This window comes from Hippocampus comes, unplaced genomic scaffold (genome assembly GCF_001891065.2).
Source record: "Hippocampus comes isolate QL1 unplaced genomic scaffold, H_comes_QL1_v1.1 scaffold165, whole genome shotgun sequence".
Classification (NCBI taxonomy): domain Eukaryota; kingdom Metazoa; phylum Chordata; class Actinopteri; order Syngnathiformes; family Syngnathidae; genus Hippocampus; species Hippocampus comes.
The window spans coordinates 138,254-162,742 of NW_017805262.1; the positions used below are offsets into that span (position 1 = coordinate 138,254).

The 24,489-nt window shown below is 45.4% G+C and overlaps 2 protein-coding genes across 17 annotated transcripts in view; both read left to right on the top strand.

Moving 5' to 3' along the window:
• Window positions 1-10,445, top strand: part of kiaa1217 (KIAA1217 ortholog) — a 100,708-nt gene extending 90,263 nt beyond the window's left edge. For 9 of the 16 annotated variants that reach the window (XM_019869478.1, XM_019869471.1, XM_019869479.1 and 6 more), the window contains 11 exons: window positions 460-590; window positions 1,105-1,252; window positions 1,438-1,912; window positions 2,568-2,760; window positions 2,842-3,113; window positions 3,530-3,676; window positions 3,955-4,056; window positions 5,472-5,552; window positions 5,645-7,303; window positions 7,819-7,950; window positions 9,760-10,445. In XM_019869478.1, coding sequence (XP_019725037.1) covers window positions 460-590; window positions 1,105-1,252; window positions 1,438-1,912; window positions 2,568-2,760; window positions 2,842-3,113; window positions 3,530-3,676; window positions 3,955-4,056; window positions 5,472-5,552; window positions 5,645-7,303; window positions 7,819-7,950; window positions 9,760-10,236 — 3,817 coding nt within the window. In that variant the 3' untranslated portion in view covers window positions 10,237-10,445. The remainder of the gene's footprint in view (window positions 1-459; window positions 591-1,104; window positions 1,253-1,437; window positions 1,913-2,567; window positions 2,761-2,841; window positions 3,114-3,529; window positions 3,677-3,954; window positions 4,057-5,471; window positions 5,553-5,644; window positions 7,304-7,818; window positions 7,951-9,759) is intronic. The other 7 variants (XM_019869477.1, XM_019869470.1, XM_019869483.1 and 4 more) reach the window with 7 other exon arrangements.
• A 2,528-nt stretch (window positions 10,446-12,973) lies between these two features.
• On the top strand, window positions 12,974-23,260 carry nphp3 (nephronophthisis 3). Its single transcript, XM_019869496.1, has 27 exons — window positions 12,974-13,669; window positions 14,637-14,762; window positions 14,823-14,973; window positions 15,064-15,216; window positions 15,361-15,494; window positions 15,958-16,118; window positions 16,197-16,353; window positions 16,420-16,494; window positions 16,583-16,753; window positions 16,824-16,927; window positions 17,013-17,127; window positions 17,197-17,340; window positions 17,411-17,508; window positions 17,835-17,937; window positions 18,008-18,090; window positions 18,203-18,335; window positions 18,450-18,614; window positions 18,874-18,968; window positions 19,066-19,188; window positions 19,934-20,123; window positions 20,255-20,496; window positions 20,584-20,659; window positions 21,406-21,533; window positions 21,608-21,848; window positions 22,318-22,443; window positions 22,544-22,659; window positions 22,916-23,260. Exons 1-27 carry the CDS (start codon window positions 13,346-13,348, stop codon window positions 23,082-23,084), a joined length of 3,903 nt encoding a protein of 1,300 aa, XP_019725055.1. The 5' UTR covers window positions 12,974-13,345; the 3' UTR covers window positions 23,085-23,260.
• Window positions 23,261-24,489: the final 1,229 nt, after the last annotated feature.

Below are 24,489 nucleotides of genomic sequence, written 5' to 3' on the forward strand. Positions count from 1 at the left end.
CACACACACACCCACACACACACACACACACACACACACACACACACACACACACACACACACACACACACTCCTTATTGTCTTGTCTGTGCACTTGAGGTGATTTATACAAAAGAGGGAAACCAGTATGCGTGCAATCCAGCATGGCTTACAATGTTATCTCCACTGCGCTTTTTTACCTCTGGAGGAAGGAACCCCTTCTCTCAAGAGCTGGCTAAGCAGCTTAAAGTTAACATGGGGGAAGGACTGATCTCACAATTTGGCTTTCGGCGTGTAAACATTCGTGGTTCCGGGGGTGAGCTCATAGCCTAAAACAGGTTGAAGCAGTTGGGAAAGTGGAATGATCTATCTGTCAATCTATAAACAGAATGTGTCCATACAAATGTTAAACCGTTTACATTTCCAATTAAACAACCTGTGTTTTTGGTGTTTTGTTTTTGCGGGTGGGTTTTCCCATAGTGATCTGGAGCAATACGTGGGCACTCTCCAGAAGGACTTGTTGGGGACTCACCGAGCGGTGACCCTCAAGGATGTGGAGGAGGGGGCGGTGACTCTGAGGAAGGTGGGAGAGTCGCTGGCAGGCCTGAAAGGTGAGACCATGCCCAATATTCCTCAATGTAACCAAAAAGACATGAATGTAAAATCAAACGATTTTTTTTTTTTTGCCACATTTTTGCTTCACTTCAATAAACATTCTCCTGCTTCCTCTGTTGTGCATGCATTGGACACCAGGGGGCAGTATATGACAATCATTGAGACAAAGACTTTCACAACTGACTCAGTAATATGTGTCATTTTTCTCAAAGGATAAAGAATATATGCATGAGTGTATTCTTATATTGTCTGTATACATGTTGCTTCACCGTTGTTGTTCCAATATTCACTGCTGAAAGGCAATTCGTGCGTCAGGTGACGTGTCCCTTAAGGCACCGATGTAGACATCCCTTTGGAAAAAATACACCGGCCTCAACAGTAATTTTGCGAAACCTTTTGCGAACCAAAAGGGCAGCATGTAAACAGTGTGACATCTTGTGTTATGTGGAGCGTTCCTGGAGACTGTCGTACTATGTCAACAAAAATGTGTTTCTTTCTGTGTTTGCCTAGGAGAGTTTCCGGCCCTGCAAACCAGAATGCGCGCCGTGCTCCGCGTGGAGGTGGAAGCCGTCAAGTTTCTCAAGGAGGAGCCTCACAAACTGGACAGCATGCTGAAAAGGGTGAAGAGCCTGACGGACACGCTGAGCTCTCTGAGAAGGTGAGGTGGCTAGAAAAAGCGTTAGGTGAAGAGTTACTGGAGCTTTATTTCAATAGAGCCTTCACAAACCGCTGCAGCTGTAACAAAGCCATTAGTACTGATCACAAACACGGACATGAAACGTATAAATACAAATGGCTTAACAAAACAATAAATGAAAGACATTAGTCTCATCGTCGTTGCAGATCTGCAAGTGAGAGCAGTCAGCGAGTGGCCGACCCTTCTTCTGACATCCCAGCGGACAACATCCTATTTCCAGCGGAGACCCCACCAGCATCAGTATCCACAGCGGCCCCGCCGGAGTCCCAGAGCTCCACCGTGAAATCCGAGGTGAAGCCCTCCTCTCCGGTGGTGATCCATCACGTCCAAAGCTCCCCGGTTCCTGTGCGGCAATCGCAACAGTCCGCCAGCTTGTCCGCCGCTCAGCCCAGCCCGCCTCTCGCAGCCTGCCCCGCTCCCTTCAACGCTCCCAGTCTGAGCAAGAGTCAAGGCCGGGAGTCCCCCAAGGCAACGTCCGCGGACCCGCCGAGCCCGGCCCACCATAAAATGACACTTGGGAGTCCGGTGAACCACGGCAACGGGACCGCCAACCAGGGTCTGGTCATTGAGGAGCTGCAGCATAGTAAGGAGAAATGCAAGAACAGAGCAATGTCCATCGAGGTACGTGTCGCTCTTCTATATTAATTTATTTTAGTTGCATTAATGTCAAACGATTCAATGACAGGCCACAACAGAACGGCTTTTTCTGTAATTACATTTTCAAACAATGTCCAGAGAAATCAAGTCCAGTCATTTTAGTTTAGTTTTGTTGAGTTTGTCCGTTGTTGTTATCCTAGAATGAATACATAATATAAATTAGATGACAACTGCCACAACTTTGTGATATTATTAAACAGAGCAATGTCAATAGAGCTCTGATGTAGCCAATATCTTTTAATTTAAAGAAATATCTAATGAATAAATGACTGACCATTTTAATTCTATTACATTTTTATGTTTTCCTTTTATTATTTTTTTCTTAAAATATTGTAATTACATAAATAATATGAGATAATTCAGATTAAGAAATTATCAAGGCGATTGGGCTACTGTTTTATTTTGATTAGGTGTTTTTCTTTCTACTCTACTTAAGTACAGAGTATCAGTAAAAAAACAACATCAAACTATCAAGATGTTTTAATTACGCTCTTTGGTAAAAGCTTATAAGCTTATTTTTTTGTAATGCCTTCAATCTTATAAGTAATTTTCGGCCTTGGCTGAGGTAATTGGGAGGCTATTTTCAACTTTTTTTTTTTTTTTTTTTTAATGGCTGTAGGCAGCAGAGAAGGAGTGGGAGGAGAGAAGGCAGAACATGGGTCAGTATGATGAAAAAGAGTTTGAGAAAATCCTCCAGGAGGCAGAGGCCAACATGATCAAGGGCCTTCCCAGCCCTGATGTGGAAAGTAACCCACTGCTGCCCCCTGCTGCCTCCAGAGACCAAGCAAAAATCCCCCTGGAGTCCCCAACAGGTCTCTGCAATAAATAATCCATTAACAATAAGATTTACAGTGTTCCTTCAGCTCACTTAACACTTTCTTGTCACGTCTTAGAGCCTCAGCCTGAGCCTCCTATGGACAAACCAGCTAAGAGGGTTCCGGAGAAGCTTTCGAAGCTGGTGATGGAAAAAACTGCCAAACCAGCTCCGGAAAGACCCCCTAAGACCCCCGGGAAACCCGCATCCCCGGATTCTTTTAATAAAATGGGATCCGAAATTGTCGCCAAGTCCCCACCACCGCCGCCTCCCAGGAAGACCTTCGGCAACTCCGGCATGACCACCACGCGTTCTGGAGAGGTGGTCTACACCAGCAGAAAGGACTCTCAGGTGAGTCTTGTAAAAAAATAATGAGGGGTTTCGGTGGGAAATTACAATCCACTTGTAGTGGTCAGGCTTCTCCGCCAACAGGCCGCCACCATATCCCATTCTCCAGGTGCGCCATAATAGTGGAAGAGGGAGTGGTTGGCGGTTATAGCTAACAAAGGCTTTGACAGATAGGCTGCGTTGTATTCATATTTATATAATGCAAGAACGATTTTCATGACTTAACAAAACAAAAAAAAAAAAACTTCTACGTGCAGATCAAGTTAATTTAGTCAGCTTTCGCAAGAAGCGCAGTAAGTCAAGATAAAATCCAGATTTCAGAAAGTCAGATTGAGATATTAGTATAAAGATACCAGTTAAGTCCACTTTTATACAAGAAGACTCCCCACCACAGATTTTTTATTTTATTTTTTTCCCAGGAGGGGGAAGAGGAGAGACTGCTCCCTGTCGCCCAAATCAAGCCCAATAAAAGTGTCCCACCAGAACCCAGGAAGCCCGCTACTCCACCTCCTGTTGTTGCCAGGGAGGAGGAGGATGATAGCGACAGGATCATGGCAGAACTCCAAGTGGGTCTCTCACACACACACACACACACACACACACACACACACACACACACACACACACACACGCACGCACGCACGCACGCACGCACGCACGCACACACAGACGCACACCCCTCTTCTTTCTTGGGTGATTTCACTCGGGTGGCTGATTTCCGCACCGTTGGTATTGGGTTGCCTTCCTCCCCCACCTCAGAAGTGGCAATGCAGTGGGCTCTGGTAGCTGATCACAAATCCAGTTTTTCTTCAAATTCCTTGTCCCCACAACCTTTCTGCACCAGGTTTTCCAGAAGTGCACAATTCAGGAAGTCGGGCCGCCAAACACGGCGGAGCCGGCTCCTCACATGGAAGCTCAAATAAGAGAGCTAAGAGCGGACAAGAAGGTAAACCACCCCCGTGTGTCGTCGCCAGCTCGCTGCCTGCGCCTAGTAACACTCGCTTGGGCTTGACCAACACTTTTAACCTCCAAGCCTCCTGTCGCTGCCTCCTAATCTTCCTCCTCCTCCTCCTCCTTGTCGCTTTGGATTCGACCACTTGAAACATTCCCAGGATTAAGTCTGCATGAAAGGGAGCCTCTGGAAGACCAACATGGACAATGTCTTCCAACCTCGCTTCACCAAATCAAATAAAAACGATTGCACTTTGTTCCCCAATGAGCATTTGTGTCTTTTTATTGAATCATCATCCCCATTTGAGATCAGATATGTACTATCGACCTATTAGTGCAGACTTAGTTCACGATAGAGCCGTGTGGCCCGGTGTGCATGCTTCTCTCATGTCACAGCACTTTTTCTGTCTCTGCTAAGCCTTCTCCGACTTCACGAATTCATCTTTCTCGTTGATCAATTTCGTTTCTTTTTGAACACGTGTTTCCAGCACAAAGTCATAACATACAAATAATGTCCTAAAATTGTCATGATAAGTCTAAGTACAGGAAATAGTGTGCGGCACGGATGAAAAACGGTTCGCGCATCTGCCTCGCATTTCGGGTTTCCAGTTTGCCTTGTCACCGTGCTTGTGTGGCTTTTTTCGTGAAACAATTGACCTCCCACATCTCCAAAACATGTGCATTAGATTCATGGAAGACTCTACATCAGGAGTGTCAAACATACGGCCCGCTGGCCGGCACCGGCCTCCAAGGAGGTTCGATCTGGCCCGCAGAATAATTTAAAAGTGAAAAAATGCATTAAAGACACAGAATGAATATTTTTAATAAAATGCAATTCATGGATTATCCGCTAGGGGGTACATTGTTTTGTTCAGAGACGAAAACAGCAGTCTCATCTGTCACTGAGACAGACCCAACACAGCAGATGGTATCAATACGCCAATGCTTCTTTAGACCAAAACAAAGGAAAGACATGATATTTTGGTTATTTATAGCAGAGTATGGTACAATGTTAATGGTCCGGCCCACTTGACATCTACCGAGTCCGTATGTGGCCCACAATGTGAAATGAGTTTGACACCCCTGTTCTACATTGTCCATAGGAGGGAATGTGAGTGAGAATCACTGTTTTTCTTTATACGGATTGTGATTACTGGCGGCCAATCCAGGGTGTACCCCGCCCGCCTCTTGCCCAATGTCAGCGGGAAGAGGCTCCAGCTCAGCCGCAACCTTAATGATAAGACCTATCAGAAATAGTTCGATGAATATGAAACAAATATCGAGCAAATTTAAGAAAAAAGGTAGAAACTCATTCCTTTGGCAATAGAAATTGAGGGAAATCATTTTAGTCACTTCACAGATTTAACATACCCGGTGACACAGTGTTATAATTTCCTAAAACTGTCATAGCAGAGCTCAGAGCCAAAACAGGATGAAAAAGATCCTGACACGGACGAAAATGGAAACACGACTGTCCGGCAAAGCCAAGGGGTACGTACGGTGTCACTTTTGGCTGTACCATCTTCTACATTTGAGGTCATTCCAAATAAGGGGCTTTTTAACAGCCATTGCAAACTTTGCAGGTCATATACTACGTGACCGGAAAGATTCCAAAAGAGCAGCCGCACCATTCCGGAACGGAGGAATCCCACGAACACCGGGAGCCCACCCAGTCTCCATCACAGGTGTCAAATGTCACTATTAACGACAATTCTCCAGGCCAGCCACAACAGCAGGAGCAGCGACCGCCAAAATTAACGGCACCCAAATCACCACCGCCTAAGTCAGCACCACTCAAGTCCCCACCGCCTATTTCGCCCAAACCTGCAGGACTGACTGCATTCAAACTACCCAGGAAGCCCCTAAAACGCTCCGAGTCCTTGAAGACCAGTACCGAAATGGAGAAGGGGAAGAACCTGAACAGAATCGGCACAGAGAAGAAGAGTCAGCTTGTACTGGAGTCTGTCTCTTCCAGTAAGAATGTAAAATCCGAGGCTGGAGCGACCGCGTTAGCCAGAGAGGGGTCTAAAGGTTGCGCTCCACCACCGCCGCCGAGGAGGTCATCAAGTGAGGAGCACAATCCGCCTAAATGTAACTTCGAGGAAGCTAATGAAGAGGCTAGTCTTAGTCCTGACTTACCAGGAGAAGAGGCACCTCCTCCACCGGACAACATTGCCTTTATGATCACTAACACTAAGGTTCAGGCCCTTTCTTGTGGGGAGTACAAGGAATTGGTCAATGCCAAGAGGGGAAGTGTCCAGACTGTGACTGTCGGTGGAGGGAACAATGCAACGGATTCCGACTTGCCTCTGGATAATGGCTTCAACAAGAAGCCCGTCATCATTATTTTCGATGAACCCATGGACATCCGGGCCGCCTACAAACGCCTTTCCACCATCTTTGAGTGCGAAGAGGAGCTAGACCGGATGCTAGCGGCGGAGCGGATCGATGAGGAGAGCGAGGAGTCGGACACTGACAGGAGCGGCGGGCTACAGGTGAAAACCGGAGTGCCCGGGTCGGTTGACGGCGAAAAGGTTACTTCTTCTCAAGCCGCCGAAGACCATACCAGCCTGTCATCGTCATCGTCGTCATTAATTTTGGACTCAGCAGACACTGGAGTATCGAACGGAGAGGCCAAGCAGGATAGCAAGAAAAAGTTCAAGTTCAAATTCCCCAAGAAACAGTTCGCAGCACTTACCCAAGCCATTCGCACAGGCACCAAGTCGGGAAAGAAAACATTACAGGTGGTCGTGTATGAGGATGAGGAGGAATCGGACGGAACTGTAAAGCAGCACAAGGAAGCCAAGAGATTTGAGATCTCGCGCTCAAAATCCTCAGCGGAGTCCCTCAAGGCACCGAGCCCCACCCCGCTAAAGAGGCACAACTCGGACTCTGTCTGCAGGACCAACGAGATCCGTAAGAACACCTACAAGACACTGGACAGCTTAGAACAGACCATCAAGCAGTTGGAGACCACCATTAACGAGATAGGACCCGTTTCTCCCGAAGAGCCGGTTTACTCTGAGGTGAAAAAGGGAGAGAATGGCAAAGTGTCTGAAGGGCTGCGGCGGTCCGCCTCGCTTCCAACTTCCAAGGCGTCGGCACTGAAGCTGGCCAGCAAAGGTTCATTCCAGAAGAAGCATAAACCTCTGCTCCTTCCGCGCCCTGTAGTCATCCCCGCCAGCACCAGCTCCAGCACCACCGCCGTCAGTGCCCCCAGTACCCCCAGCACCATCCAACAGGTCACTCTCTAGCTCTTGCCGCTCCACAAGGCTTCGGGGGTCTTTCTCTTTCCAATCTACCTTCACTCCAACCTTACCCACTGAAATGACAAAAGCATTAATCCACTCCGCAGGTACTTGGAAATGTCGGAAAAGTCCACCTTGGCTCTCTCTGTAAAAAACAAAAAACAAAAACCTAAAATCATGTTGACATGATTTGAGGTGGCAATTCCCGCCTCCCACCTAACTCCTTCACTTCATTGCTGAAAGGTTTTCAGCAATCAAAGACATTTCGGTGATGATTCATCTCAAAGTTGTCCTGGTTGCATGTGCTGTACTACTGTTTTAGGTGTGAGGTTCAACATGGGTGCATGGTCTTTCACTGGTGTTTTAACGATCAGGGTTTTATTTGAGTTTTTTCAACTGTCAGTGCCTTGATGTCTTACTCTTCCTATGCGTTGTGTTGTTCCTTCCCCTTCTTTTGTTTTATTTGTTGTTTTTTTTTTGTTTGTTTCGTTTGGGTCCCCCCCTTGCAGAATACCAGTGTCGCTTCCCCCACTAGTCGGATGCCCATCCCTTTGTCCGCGAAGTCCAGGCAGTCGCCGGCTACTACTGACAAAGCAGGAAAACAGCCAAAACTGCAGGACGCTCAAAGGCAGTTCCGACAGGTAGTTTTACTGTAGGGCCTTACCCATACAGACAAGAGGACAATGGTTATGAGGGAGCGGCATGTACAATAAAGCGGGGGAACCTTTTGATTGTGGATCTATCGATGTTTCCGCTTTGACAGGAAGGCATGATTGACTCTTGACTGTTACCCCATAACATCACTGTACTGTATGCTTCTGCATGTCCACACTGCTCATGGTTTTCACTGTGTTGGTGACCAAATGTAAAAAAACTGGAACGAATGGCAGACAAAAAGCGGAACACATTTGCAAAATGGTCATCGCATCTCCAGTTCCCACCACAGCTGAGTTCCTAAACAGTGTTGCCGAACCCCAACATCAACTCCTTACGCCCGCCCCTCCCCCCACCCAGGATGCTTATTTTCCACACTTCCCGCACCCTTCTCAGCGTGCACCTCCTTGGCAAACCCGAAACAACTGCTTTGACCACTTCTTAACCTCACTGAGACCTTTTTTCTTCTCCTGTAAAAGCCTCAAACTCAACTCACCACGTCCTGATCTTCTCACCATCAGTCCTGGCAGATAAGTGCCAGCCCAAAATTTGCCCCACACCCCCGCCTGCTTGCTCTCACCTCTCTTTCCCTCTCTCTCTCTCTCTCTCTCTCTCTCTCTCTCTCTCTCTCTCTCTCTCTCTCTCTCTCTCTCACACACACACACAAACACACCCCCCTTAACTACGTCTCCATAAGCTTCTCCAAACCCTTCTGTGCATCTTCTGAAACGTCTCCCACAGCCTCTTGGGAGAACCTAACACTCCGACTAACAAAGGAAGCTGAAGAGATGTCCCTACCAGTCTAACCTACTGTATGCATCCTGTTTCCCGGTAACGTCTCTCTGTTCAGTAGGGGTGGGACAAAGTATCAATGTCGATGAAGGGACACTTATCGGGGATTTGACTGGCGAGTAAAGGAGTTGAATCAAGGCAACTGGACGACCCAATTGTGGGTGAAGATGCTTCTCAGTTAATGACAAAGTTTTCTGTATTATGGAGGATTCCCACTCGGTTTAACACTCAGATGGACGGTGGTCACACCAGTTCGAAAATTTTCCATTGAGTGGCCGGCTGATGAAATGCTGCGCACTGCAGCGTTTTAATAAAACCTTTGCTGGATAAGGGAATGAACCCTTCTGCGAATAGCAAAAAACACAACTAATTGTCTATAAAAAATTAACAGTTCAAACTGTAATTTTACCCTAAACTTAGATACCAAAGGACTTTTAAACTCTGTTCAAACAAAGCCATTAATAATGGCAGGCAGGGTGTGGTATGACAGCCGCAGAGAATGAAACTAGCAACGCTAGCAATACTAAGATAGCATCAGCAGCCAACAAGACTAGGTTAGCCACAACCTGCTCTGCTGCTAGCATGACTTATTTGTAATAGTGTTACTATAAAACTAACTTCATCAGCTTGAAGGTTTATTTTTTGAAAAATAGGTTATATCGCTAACTCCATGTCACTTTGGAATAGATTCAGCTGCCTGAAGTCTCTTCGCTCTGCTTCTGTTTGCTCGTCGGGCCCAACATGAAGAATTCGAGACCATGTACCTTGGCAGATTCACTTGATGTAGTCCAGTTGCCTTGTTTTCAAAAACATGATGATGACATTGTATTGTGGTGATATCAAGAGTGATTCCCACCCCTGCTGTTATCCCCGTAAACATACTGTCTTGATTGTTGTCTGTGTATCATTAGTGTTCACTGTTTGTAGAGACTTGTATGTGTATTGTTTGACTTTTTTTTTTTTTTTTTGACAATCAGTATGTGTTTTGGCATCTCTCTTCACAGGCTAACGGAAGTACTAAAAGAGTGGGAGCGGATCATAAAACTACCTCCCCCACTGTACCCGTCTCTAAAATCCCCGCTTTTTACCCTAGCGCTACTAAAGGCGGCTCAGACGCCGCTAATCCCGCTAACCCGTCCTCCTCTTCCAAGTCCTCCCTCCCGTCCTCCCATAACGCTCGCTCGGCTTCCCTGCCCTCTTCGCACATCCCCTCCCTGTCCAACGGCTCCCTCAAGCCCCCCTCGCAGCACGCGGCTAAAGCTCTCTCCTTCTCCTCGCAGACCCCCAACGGTCGAGTCCATTCTTCCTCCTCCTTCTCCTCTTCATCCTCCTCTTCTACCTCCCCCTCCCTTCTATCGCCTTTGGGCCCGGGCGGAAAGAGCATCCGCACCATACACACCCCCAGCTTCACCAGCTACCGGGCCCACAACGGCAGCAGCGGCAAATCCTGCATCCCGACAGCCTCGGCGGCTAAGGACTAGCCCCGCTTTAGCTCCTTCGTAATCCACGCGGCCCCCTAACTCCTCTTGTGTAGCAGCAAAAACTGTACTGTACTCGCCTATGTGTTTTTTTTTGGGGGGGGGGGGTTCTCTTTCACGCAGGGACCATGCAAAATAAAATGGCAGAATCAGAGCTGTAACAGAAAAAGTGGCAGGCGGTGCATTTGGCCCTTAGTGGGGCCTAACCACAATATATAAATGTTAAATAATTATCTACAATCATGACAAAACATGACAAAATTGAAATAAAATGCGTCATATTCACCGGAGATGGTGATTGATTAATATGGGCAGATTGCTACTTTGACTGGTTAGCCAGTTGAATTTGCCCTTAACAAGTTTTGCTTTGACCAACCAATGAGATGGTGGAGAATGTTAATGTGAGGCAAATTTGAAATGTGATTGTTAAAAAATAAATAAAAATAAATAAATAAATAAATAATAATGATAATAACCATAGTTGAAGTTAGATCTAAAATCGCTACTCTGCATCTGAAGGCCCTGGACAGATTAGATCGGCACGACAGCATATGGAGGCTGAAATCTGATTGAACAAATTCAACATCACATGTAGCCACATGAAACGCTACAAAATGAAGAAAATCGACTGTGGGTAATGAACTCATATAATATTCCACGGAGATGGAGCAAATATTGACATTTATAAATCAGTGTTAAACCAGCAGAGAACGCTTTTCTGGCCCACTACTACCTTGAAAAAAAAATTTCGAATACTGCATTCATTGCAACTGACCGGTAGAGAATGACTTACCCCTCTGTTACGGCTCTGATACTTTGTCCTATTCCACCTCAGTTTATTTGTACAGAACAGTGTAAAAAAAAAAATATACGAGCAGTGTGAAAGGGGCTTCAACATTAGAATCAGATGTACTATATTACACATAGGGTGTACAGATTTGTTTTATTTTTTCGTACCAGAGCTTTGGATAAGCGTAGTATATTTAATCTGTCAATGCGTATCCACCCTTGTAAATGCCTTGTAAACAGACCGAGTATTTTTCTCATCAAAGTGAATGCGTCTCAACTGCCAACATTTGGGGAGCGAAATAGAATAAGAAGCATCACGCTGACCAATAACATAAGTGTGCCTACTTGCCAAAGTTGTCCAAGTTTTGGGTGGGGGAATTTAGGGGAATACGCACCCATGTACTGTCACGTAAACCGTACTCGAGATGTAACAAAACGGTGGATGTACAGTAGAGTAAATGCCTCTCGACTAAGACAAGTAGTTTTGTTAACACACCAAAGTTTATGATTCGTATGCATGCCTATCCATCAGATACCTTAGGAGAGTGGCGTAGAAATAAAAGAATGATGTTTGCACAGATTGGACCATGTAAATATTTTCTTTTTTTGTTTGGTTTTTGTAAAGCTTTAAGTCATATCGCCATGTTGAGTAGCAGCAGACATTGAAGCCTGGAAAGCAAGGGTGGGCAACCTGTTCTAAAAAGCCTCAAAAACATTGAACACACAAATGCTTGTCATCTTTATAACCTCATGAAGGTTGTTTGATCGACACATCTTGCGGGGTTTTTTTTTCCATCATTTAAAATAGGAAAAAAGGTTCCCCACTCCTGCTGGAATGCGAGCTTCCATTTTTGGATTTGAATAAAAGGTTTAAAACAAGCGTGTGTTTGTTTGTGTGTTTAATGAGCAAAAGAAAGCTTGTAAAAGGAGTGAAAGGTGTTGACATCACTGGTCCTACCTGAAACTTCTGCCTAAAGACAGGTGAGAGAATGACGACTTTCATCATATACTGTATGTATATGTATGTAAATAACTTCCCTCCACAAAAGACGATCCCTGTGTGGACTTTGCATGTTCTCCCCGGGCCTGCGTGGGTTTTCTCTGGGTACTCCAGTTTCCTCCCACATTCCAAAAACATGCACGGCAGGCTGGTTGAACACTCTAAATTGTCCTTAGGTGTGAGTGTGACCACGGATGGTTGTTCGTCTCTGTGTGCCCTGCGATTGGCTGGCAACCGGTTCAGGGTGTCCCCCGCCTACTGCCCGAAGACAGCTGGGATAGGCTCCAGCACCCCCCCCCCCCGCGACCCTTGTGAGGATTAAGCGGTTCGGAAAATGAATGAATGAATATATAATAGAGAGAGAGAGAAAAACAAATGGTTAGGTAAGGTACAATTTAGTCGGTCAATGGACCATGTGCACCCGTGGAACGCAAAATTATGTTCTTCTTTTAATACTGTAAAAATAAAAAAACTGATATGTGGTTGCACACGTGTGCATACCCTTTCTGGGGTGTGGCATAATGCTTTGGAGCTGGGGGTTTTTTTAAGTTGAAGCTGGCGCCTTTGTCAAAATGGAAGGAATTCTGAACAGTTCCAAATATTAGTCATTAACTATCTGGCGTTAATTAGGGGCACTTTAAATGATGGCAGTTGTGTCCTGGTTAATCTTGAATGAAGCCCCGTATCCACTTATAAGAATATGCAAAAACGTGTGTGATCAGCTGTTTATTTTACCAGTCTTTGGAAAAAATGGATTGTAAATTGTTGATTTTCAAAATTGTACATGTTGTAGAACACCGTAATCGTGGAAAATATTTACAAATTATTAATTTTGCTCTCAGTTTTTGCTTCACGGAAATCTGGCAATTAGACGTCATAACCCAGATAACTACTCTAACTTCTTTTTGTTTTTTTTAATCGAATTCTACCTATTTTGTCCTGTGCGGTTCCCCGTACGGGTACAACTTGTTACCAAGACAGCCAGGAAGAAGCTGAGAAGAATCTTTTTAGTTTAGTTTAATTATTGAACGTGACAACGTTGCTGACATCGCGGTATACTTAAAACCAACACCAGGTTATCCTTTAAATGTGTTTTTCCTCCAGACGTTAAATTTTTCTTTCTTTTTCCGCGAGCCATCCTCGTGATGCTAACGCTAGCTAAACCAGCAACAGGTGGGATATGGTCGGCGCTAATTAGCATGCAGCTTTTTGGTGGAACTGAACTCTTCTCAGAGCAGGCTTAGTTAATTAGTTTAATGACATTTTTACGGCTACTACTCGCACAATACTCCCCAAAAAGTCTAACAGGCCGCCTTAGCCACCATGGGCACGGCCTCCTCCCTGGTCAGCCCCGGGGATGTGATCGAGGACGGCTACGGGGGCGAGGGCGGCGAAGCGTGCGAGATCCCCGTGGAGGTGAAGCCCAAAGCCCGGCTCTTGCGCAGTTCCTTCCGCCGGGGACCTCGGGTGATTGGGGCTAGCTTTAAGTCGACGGGCTCCGTGGACCTCGAGTACGCCGCCGAGTACGAGCGTCTGCGCAAGGAGTACGAGATTTTCCGCGTGAGCAAGAACAACGAGATCACGTCTATGCAGAAGAAGGAGGCCAAGCTGGACGAAGAAAATAAGAGGCTGAGGGCTGAGTTACAGGTAGGATACAGCTGCAGTATCACACAGAGTTGGCAAAAATGCTAGTTATTTGTGTTTAAAAAAAAAAAAGACTTGTCAAATTAGAAATATTGTCCTTAAGTGCGTCAAGATACCACTGAAGTGGATAGAAATACATAAAATTTGTTCCACCACCCCCTCAAGTCTTTATGTAGTGTAATGTGTTGTTTTAAAGGCAAATATCACTCTATTGTGTTTCCATCCATCCATCAATTTTCTAATCCGCCTATCCTCACGAGAGTCATGGGTGGGCCTATCCCAGCTGTCTTCGGGTAGGCGGGGTACACCCTGAACTGGTTGCCAGTCAATCGCGGGGCACACCTACACAAACGACTATTCGCACTCACAATCACACTTCGGGACAACTTTGACTGCTCCATTAACCTGACATGCATGTTTTTGGAGTGTGGGAGGAAATCGCAGTACCTGGAGAAAACCCACGCAGGCACAGGGAGAACATGCAAACTTAACACAGGAAGCTCAAAGCCAGAATCAAACCCTGCACCTCTGCAGTGTGAGGAGGATGTGCGAACCAGTCGACCACCGCGCCACCCTTTGTCATATTGAACTTTATAAAAACATAACACATCTTTATCAATGCATTCAGATTTTTTTTAAATGAAATTGCATCCGTGTTGTCTCATTGTTTTAATTCTTTATTTGAATAAACCTGAACATAATACCTTTCTATATGACTACAAGTCTAGTGCAGCTGTGGTTAAAACTACAAAAACAAATAAAATCTTAAAATTTTGCAGTGGTGAAGCACAAAATAATGATGGATTGCAAAAAAAATATACGGTCAGATCCAATCAGTTTTTCCTCAACATACAATTTTCGTCATCCTCTCCATCATGAGTAGGACCACCAAAAATTTGCAAGAACCCACACTCCAAAACAAAGAGAAAATGTGCTATTTGGCTTTAAAATGTCCTCAATGTGACCCCAGGCTTTGCAAAAGACCTACCAGAAGATCCTAAGAGAGAAGGAGAGTGCCCTGGAGGCCAAATACCAAGCTATGGAGAGGGCCTCTACGTTTGAGCATGACAGGGATAAAGTGAAGAGGCAATTTAAGGTACGTCCCAGTCATTAAAATATTTTTCTTCATGCTAATCTTCCATTTGTTCACTGCAAGATATTTCGGGAGACAAAGGAGAAGGAAATCCAGGATCTCCTTCGTGCCAAGCGGGACTTGGAGTCCAAAATGCAACAACTGCAAGCTCAGGGCATCCAAGTTTATTGTCCCAATGATTCCGATTCAGACGACAACCAAACTACTGTGACAGGTAAAGCCCACCCACTCTTTCGTGCAAAAATTGAGAAGGGTAAAACTTCCAACACCTTGTGGCAGGCGATTGCGTTTTTTGTGTCTCCAGCTGCTGGAACCCAGTGCGAGTACTGGAATGGCGGTGTGCTGGGAAGTGAGCCCTCTATGGGCAGCATGATGCAGCTGCAACAGACCTTCCGGGGACCAGAGTTCGCCCATAGCCTCATCGACGTAGAGGGCCCCTTCGCAAACGTGAGCAGAGGTAAGCAAGCGAGTAGAACGTCAGAATTTGAAACATAGACTGGTGTTCAAGGACTGAAGTCTACTCAGGTAGGATACATCCTGTCGGAAGTAGAATAGTAGTTTTTCCATCTTGCCCTAATGAGAAGCGATCACATTTTTCTAGATGACTGGGATGCTGCGGTGGCCAGTCTGCTGCAGGTGTCCCCTCATGTGCCTCAGGCCTTGTGGAGCAACACGGTGCGCTGCTACTTCATCTGCACGCCGGAGACCAGAGCAGAGATGGAGATCTTTACAAAGGTGTGTATCCACGTGATGGGAGCAACCAAGTTTTCTGAAGTGGCATTTTTGCGGGATCTCGGTGTAAGAGGCGACATATATCGGGTACCTGACCAGAGATGATGTCACCCGTATGGGATAATAAAGGAAGAAAAGAGTTGTGGACTCTAACATTATTTAATGCGGCTTAAAATAGCAGTCAAATGCAAATGTAGATGATCTTTTCAGTCTGATTCTGTTTTTTTGTTTGTTTTTTTTTTTTGGTTTTTTTTTTGTTTGTTTGTTTTTCCCAAAAGATGCATTCAGATACAGGAGATTTTGGATTGATGAATATAAATTTCTATGTCCAGTATTTTATTTTATTCTTTTTTTTTTTTTTTTTTTTTTTTTTTTTTTGCAGGCATTAAAAAAAAACATTTCTGAAATAATCTGTAAAATGGATGTCGTCCACTGTTCACTCCATGTCTTCATACCTTGAATACAGAAACACTCTCTGGTTCTGAGGAGGCTGTGTGAAGGTCTGGGACATTTCTACCTGAACGTCTGCTTCCACGAAGACAATGCCGCCTCGTTCGCATTGGCACGCAAACAGGAGATCGAGAGGAGCTCCGTGTGCGTGCTTCTCCTCAAATCCACCGTCAACAGGTAACGCCAGTCCGCAGGCTTTGAGTAAAAACCTCCGTTTGAATTCCCGGCTCGTGTGATTCTTTTGTGATGTCGCAGCTCGGTCGTGGAGGATTGCGAGGAGGCTTTTGTGAAGAATCCAGATGGACATCCATTAGTGCTCTACCTCAGGACGGAAGGAGATGGCAACTTGTCCGGGCCCACCAGGAAGCTTCTGGAAAGGGTCAACGCTGCGGACAAGGCTGCTAAAATAAAGGTGCAGTATGCAGAACCATGACAATTTTTGGTTGAGTGGGGGTAAATGTGTTGCACATGTGACCAGGTCTTGGACCATAGCGGTTCTGCTGAAGATGGAGCCAGCCTCATTTCTGCTCAGCTGGAGAAAATCATCAAACAGGTCCCTCCTATGCGTGAATGCATACGTTCAATTCATGCAATATTCCCGTCTAGTTTTAAGGTCACCCTTTTTTTTTTTACTGCTGTAGGAGTTGCTCGGTTTCGAAGGAGCGGACGTGGACCCGAAGGACTCCGCCATTGAGGAGGGTCGCGAGGAAGACTCGGGCGACGTCCTGTGGGACCTTCACGACGAGCAGGAGCAGATGGAGTCCTACCAGCAGGCGTGCGGAAGCACCAGCTCGCAGCTGGGCTTCCAAAAGGTTGAGCTTCTTTCTTTCGTAGTTCCTCTCGATCACCTCAGGCTGAATCGACATGTGGTGTTCGCTTCAGTACGTGGACCGGCTCAACGACATGATCGCCACCCCTCCTCCGACGCCACCTCTGCTGGTGTCAGGCGGTCCGGGCTCGGGAAAGTCCCTTCTCCTTGCCAAATGGTAAGAAAAAAACTCACATTTTTCTCAATTTGATACATTTCCCGCCATGTGGAAAAGCAGCGTGAGCATTTGTTGTCCTCTGTAGGATCGAACTGCAGCAGAAGCAGTCCCCCAACACCTTGTTCCTCTCCCATTTCGTCGGGCGACCTTTGTCCTCCAGCTCTGAGCCTGTCCTCATCATCAAGCGCCTCACGGTTAAAGTAAGATATCACTTCCTGCCTAGTTTTATCTCCCAAATTCAAAACCTCACAAGTGAGTTTGTGCCGTAGCTGCTGCAACATTTCTGGTCCATTTCGGGCTTGTCCATGGAGCCCAGCAAGATCCTGGAGGAGTTTCCACGCTGGCTCGAGAGGCTCTCGGCGCGCCACCAGGGCAACATCATCATCATCATAGACTCGATTGACCAAATCCAGGTCTCACGTCAGCTTTGAGCGTGTGATTTCAGTTCAGAATGATAACATGCGCCTTATCTTCCTTCCCCAGCAAGCAGAAAGACACATGAAGTGGCTGATCGACCCGCTGCCCGTCAACGTCAGAGTGGTCGTGTCTGTCAACGTGGAGACGTGTCCTCAAGCGTGGCGGTCGGTCCTACACGTCACACACGGCAGCCGTCTGTTGACTAGAAAAAAAGGAGAGAACACATTTATATGCATTTCAGTTCATAACAAATACTAATTTAATATTTAATGGCATATCCATAACATTTTCATGACACTTATGCAAAAAAACGTAATTTGGCGGTGCCTGTCTGTCTACACATGGTGTCCCTATAAACTTGAAAATGCTTATTTTCAGGAAATAAAAGATTCAGCAACAATTTGTACAGAACAGCCATCTGGAAAATAAACAGACATTTTTGTTTTGTTTTTTTGGCATTTTTAAGAAGCACATAATACGCTCTCTCCAGGTTGTGGCCCACTCTCCACTTGGACCCGCTGAGTCCCAGGGAGGTCAGGAGTGTGGTGAATGCAGAGTGCCTAAGCTCGGACCTCCAGCTCACCAAAGATCAGGTAGGAGCTCCTCACTGCTACGTGTGTCCATCTCAGTGCTGTGGGAGTGACTCAAGTATGTATTCTCCAGGAGAAGAAGTTGGAGAAGCACTGCCGATCAGCATCGACTTGCAGTGCTTTATACGTCACACTGCTCGCAAGGATGAGCACTAGGTTCTCAATTTATTTTTTTTTATTCAGTATTTGGAGAACAATCAGGCTACCAATCAAACACGATTTTTAAAAAATCATTATTATTATTTTTTTTTTTTTTTTTAATGTGTAGTGGAGGATGGTCATTGGAGAAGAGCCTCGAGCAGTGCCTGCAGTGTCAGGACACCTTGTCACTCTACCGCCTGGCGCTCAAAATGACGCTGGACTCCCTCGGCTCGGACAGAGAGCGACACATCATGAGAGAGGTGGTCTACTTGGGAGTATGGAATAAGGCTGCCATGAAGACAAAAAAAATCGAATAACTCAAAAACATCAACGCTCACTGCTTAACATGACTTTTGTTTTCATCTTGTGTGCAGATACTCTGCCTGCTGTACTCCAGTCACAATGGAGTGAGTGAGTCCGAGGTTCTCGATCTTCTCCCAGAGTTGGAATTTCCAGCGCTGGCGTCAATGCTCTTTTGTCTGAGTAGACTCTGCGTGGTCACCCTCCACTGCGGACTCATCAGATTCCAACATCTGCAGGTACCTATTTTTTTAATTTTTTTTTTTTTGGGTCCACATGGGCAGTCCTAAAAAATTAATACAACAAATGGATACTTACTGGAAACTTACTACAAAAGTAAATGAAGCTTGAAATTTAGAAATGGAATGTTCTTCCATGGCCAACATTTAGTCACTCGAGAATGCATTTCTGTTCGGATGATTCCATTTTTGTCAACATTGTGTTATTTACAATCCACTTTGGTCAGAAAAAAAAAAATCTTGACTTTTGTGTTACCAGGCGTGGGAAGCGGTGAGATTGGAGTTTCTGAGCACAGGTTGTGGTTGCACTACATACAGAGAGAAGCTGATCCACTACTTCAGCCAGCAACTCAGGTGGCATCCGGACGGCCATCTTTGCTCTCGCCCAAACCCTCCATTCTCTCTTTTTGTGTGAATTTCACTCCCTTTATTGGATGTGTGTTTCTGATAGTCATGATCACGTGACGTGGCGCGTCGCCGACGAGCTGCCTTGGTTGCTCCAGCAGCAGGAGGACCGCACCAAACTGCAATTGAGCCTTTTGAACCTGTTTGTCTCCCAGAACCTGTACAAGAGGTTTGTGTGTCCGCGTACTGTCATAAGCTACCCGTAATTCCTAAAATAGTGACCGGGCACGAGTTATATGTTCCAGACCCACCCGCAATTCCAGAAAATCAGCAAAATAGGTACCATATAAAAACTTACTGAAACTCACTTCAAAAAAATGTTGCTTTAAAATCGGCTGGGCAATATATCTTTTATTGTATTGAAATGGAGATATGAACAGTCAAGATACAGGTATGAATATCGAAATGAGAACGATATCAGTCACGTGACCTGTTACGGTTCCAATACAGAATCGGGAGTCCACACACCTCGCCATGCAATGCAACAATGCATACACAACCATCGTCATGTGCGGGGCTGAGTGGTTATTATCCTTAAAGCACAGTTGGCGTACAGTGTGAATGTATTTAGTTTTAATTAATTGCTGAGTTTAATGTTGAGGGCTGTCAGTCAGTTTTTAAGAAAAATAAAACTGCACTTTCCACATCCTTTTGGATTGATGTTTTGTCACACACAGACCTTAAATAGAATTCCTACCTACTGAGGCATTGAAATCGCAATAATAATAAGAACTAAAGATTGACCTTTCTATGGAGAGTGCGCAGGAATGACGAAGAGCTGATCGGAAATAAAGTCCGAATGTACTGTAAAGTCAGGAGAGTAACCTCCTGGTAGTATTCGATTCTTTAAAATGGATCGCACGAACAAGCTGCCACTAGCCCTGCTTTGCCAAAAATTCTAATTTGATCTTCAGGGGTCATTTCTCCGAGCTGCTCGCCTATTGGCAGTTTGTGGGCAAGGATAAAAGCTCCATGGCCACCGAGTACTTTGACTCGCTGAAGCACTACGAGAAGAACTGCGAGAGTGAGGACAGCATGACCAAGCTGGCCAACCTGTACGAGACGTTGGGACGTTTCCTCAAAGACTTGGGCTTGTCCAGTCAGGTGGGGGCCAGGATTTTAATTGTCACAACACTTTTTTTTTTTTTTTAAGTTTAGTTTCATCCTGAAATGATACATATCCCTAATTGTGAGAAGTGTATAATCCACCTCGTTCTTTGTTTGTTCCCTGCTAGGCCGTAGCCCCTCTGCAGCGGTCACTCGAGATCCGAGAGACCGCCCTGGACCCTGACCATCCCAGCGTGGCGCGCTCCCTGCATCAGCTAGCCGCCGTCTACGTCCAGTGGAAGAAGTACAGCAATGCCGAGCAGCTGTACAAGCAGGCGCTGGAGATCAGCGAGAACGCCTACGGGGCCGAGCACGGCAGCGTGGCACGAGAGCTGGAGTCCCTTGCCGTACTCTACCAGAAACAAAACAAGTACGCTGGTGTCGTGAGTGGCGATTATAATGCTGCCTGCATCACTGATCCAGATGAGCAATCGACTTTTATCATTATCTCGATTAGGTATGAACAGGCGGAGAAACTCAGGAAGAGGTCAATGAAGATCAGGCAGAAAACGGCTCGCCAGAAAGGCCATATGGTGAATATAGAAGTACTGCTGTAGTAGTAGCAACTGCATCAACCACAGCATCATTTTATTAATAGGCAGCTTTCAGGACCCTCAGTATACAACCTGTGACAATTGTAATGCAAAAGTTAATTAAAATATGAACATTATCTCCTGGGTAAATGATAGTAAAATATATGCCATGATGAAAAAGAAGTCCAACAACAATATGGAAATTGTTCGAATTGATCAAATGTCAACGTGTTAAAAATACAGTTGACAAGTAATGAAAAAAAAAGACTAAATTTCCACCGGAAAAAAATAGGTGGACATATAATACCAACACCCAGATACTTATTACACATTTTGTGCTGGGGGTTTTTTTTTTTGTTTTTTTTTTTTTTTTGTTACGGAGGAGTGTCTCCGCTCTGTCAGTAGGTGCAGAGATTAAATTGTCACTGAACACAATCTTCTGTGAGTCTCGAAAGATGAGCGCAAATGCTCTAAAACTTCTGCCAATATGAGGAGATCTGCTTTGAAAACGGATGGTTGTAAAGGACTTTATAAAGTATACTTAACAGTAGTAAAAAAAATGTCCTCATGAGCACTGGCAGCCCCATGTACACCTGTCCAAATTCTTAAGTTTCTGAAAATAATGCTTGGTTTTGATTTACACCATCAGACGTATTAGTTTAATCAGTTTATTATTAGAGCAGCCAAGGAAGCTGTGCCTAATGTTGCGGCTGGTGAGTTATCTGCCTGTGTTCTCCGCGCTGCAGTATGGCTTCACTCTGTTGCGTCGCCGGGCCGTCCAGCTTGAAGAGCTCACCCTTGGGACCGATTCCGCCGACTGCGCCCGGACCCTGAACGAACTGGGTGTGCTCTACTACCTCCAGAACAACCTGGAGTAAGTTTCACCCGCCTTCAAGACCCTTCTAGGACCTTCCGCCGCATCACGTCTACTTTGCATGTTCTGACCAGTGCGGCCAAGGTGTTCTTGACACGCTCGCTCGAGATGCGCCAGCGCGTCCTGGGCCCGGACCACCCCGACTGCGCGCAGTCCCTCAACAATTTGGCGGCACTGCACACAGAGAGGCGGGACTACGAGGCGGCCGAGGATATGTACGAGAGGGCGCTTGACATCCGTAAGAGGGGCCTCTCGCCGGACCACCCCTCGCTTGCCTACACGCTCAAACACCTGGCCATGCTCTATAAGCGCAGGGTGAGGTGTAAACATTCATTCATTAATCTTTCATGAATCAGGCCCTGAAGCAAATTAATATAAAAATGCCTCAAATAATCGTCAGTTGAAAAATAAATAAATGCCTGACCTCCTAACACATCAGGGAAAAATAACAATGGGTGCTGGAATTACATTCATTACTCACCATCCCTCCACAAGCATATGTACAATTAAAGCACTCAACTAAATACTTCATTGTACGACAAACGAAAAACCTGGCACGCCATGATTTTAGGTCAATGAACTATTCGCAGTGTCTACAGAATAGCCTGAAAAGGTAGCCTCTTTTTTTAAAAAGATCGTCACTTAGAAAAAAAATAAATAAAAGCCTCACCTCAAATAGCAGAAAGAAATTAGGAGGCGGTGCCACTTAGTAGCTCTACAAAATGTTGAAGTGATTGACTAAATAATTGATACATAGAAATCTATATGTGTACTGTATATGCAGGGGAAGCTGGAGAAGGCGGTGCCCCTCTACGAGCTCTCACTGGACATCCGGGAAAAGAGTTTTGGGCCTAAACATCCCAGCGTAGCGACGGCACTGGTTAACTTGGCGGTCATCTACTGTCAGCTGGTGACCGCTGATTTTTGCTCTCCTAAATAAACACACACAGATGTATAAAATATATATTTTTACATGGTCACGTGATGCTGTGCTTGTGTATATTTATCAGAAGAAACACGGCGAAGCCTTGCCCCTCTACGAACGAGCGCTCAAAGTGTACGAAGATAGCCTGGGACGCTCGCATCCGCGCGTCGGGGAGACTCTCAAGAACCTGGCGGTGCTCAGGTACGCAACCCCAAAAACACTTTATTACCTCCACCAAGCAGTCATAACAATCAGAATCACATTTATCAGCCAAGTGTGTGAAACACACTAGGAATTTACTTCCCCAGTTACACAACAGTAGACTTAGCGCAACTCAAAAGTAGCGGTCTACTTGCATCGGAGACAGAAGAGGTGCGGTGCTTCGCGTGGCAGCTGGTACTACTCGGGTGAACGTCTGCCATCTTAGCTCTTGGCCTGACATTCTCCATTTTTGCAGCTACGAGGAGGGCGACTTCGAGACGGCGGCCGAGCTGTACAAGCGCGCCATGGAGATCAAGGAGGCGGAGCCGTCGGTGGCGTGCGGCAACGCGCCGTCGCGCCACTCGTCCAGCGCCGACACGTTCAGCCTGCGGGGACCTGCCCCCCTCCCTCACGGCCCCAGGTGACCCCGTCACCCCTCCGCACAGGTACGCTGCCACTTGGGGAAAGTGGATTTGCACACAGAGCCTTTTGTCATTCGGAATCGTGAATACATTTTCTATTTACTTCGGGAAATGGTAGGACAGGGGTCGGCAACCCAAAATGTTGAAAGAGCCATATAGGACAAAAAAAAACAAAACCAAATATGTCTGGAGCCGCAAAAAAATAAAAGCCTTCTATAAAACTTACAATTAAGGAAACATGCTGTATGTATGTAGGAGACTGGACTGTCTCAGAATTGTTTATTCAATCCTTTGTTGTGTGTTCACAAACACCCCCATAGAATTTATTTAGTAATTTCCTAGCTTGATTTTTTGTTTTGGTTCATTATTTTCACTTTTCCTAGTGTCGGTGAAGTGATCATTAATTTCCGTTTTTATGAAGCTGTCTTTGAACACCTCTCGAGTCGAACGAGAAGAGAGAAGGCACGGAGTCGGACGCAGACGTGTCTGTTTGTCGAGACTGTTAAAAGCATAAATAAAGTGTACGTTTTAAAAAACCAACACCACAGCTCTCCTTTTTCGGAGCTGCAACATGTATCTACATCTATTTCAGCTATATTAGCCTACTATCAAAATCTTTTTCCATTTTCAAACATTTTTTATAAAGCTCCAGTGAGCCACTAGATGTCGCTAAAGAGCCGCATGCAGCTCTGGAGCCACGTGTTGCCGACCCCCGTGGTAGGATATGAATAATCAGTGTTAACTAAATTGTGAAAGATGTGACTTGGCCAAATAGTATTCAATATATGGAGTCCCTTGAATAATTGTTACCGCAACCATTTTTAATATGATTCATCTATTGTCCCATTTGCTTTACAATGGTTAGTAAGTGTCCAAAACCAGGTCCCAATGTAAGGTTTATACTACAGCATTGATAATGACCCAACAAGTATTATGTTTCTGTCACGGTTAACCTATCAGTATCTATCTTTGACCCAAATGTATTTTGACTGCTAAAATATCATTGACTGTTTTCTCCAAAAAAAAAAAAAGAAAGAAAAAGAAAAAATAGTGCAATTTCTTAAGATGTGAAATTCTAGTTATTCACTTGCATTCCTGCTCATATTTGGGTGGAAAAAAAAGGGATATTCTGGTTAAAATGTGCTCACTGTGTTTGTCGAGACTGTTAAAAGCATAAATAAAGTGTACTTTTTAAAAAACCAACACCACAGCTCTCCTTTTTCGGAGCTGCAACATGTATCTACATCTATTTCAGCTATATTAGCCTACTATCAAAATCTTTTTCCATTTTCAAACATTTTTTATAAAGCTCCAGTGAGCCACTAGATGTCGCTAAAGAGCCGCATGCGGCTCTGGAGCCACGTGTTGCCGACCCCGTGGTAGGATATGAATAATCAGTGTTAACTAA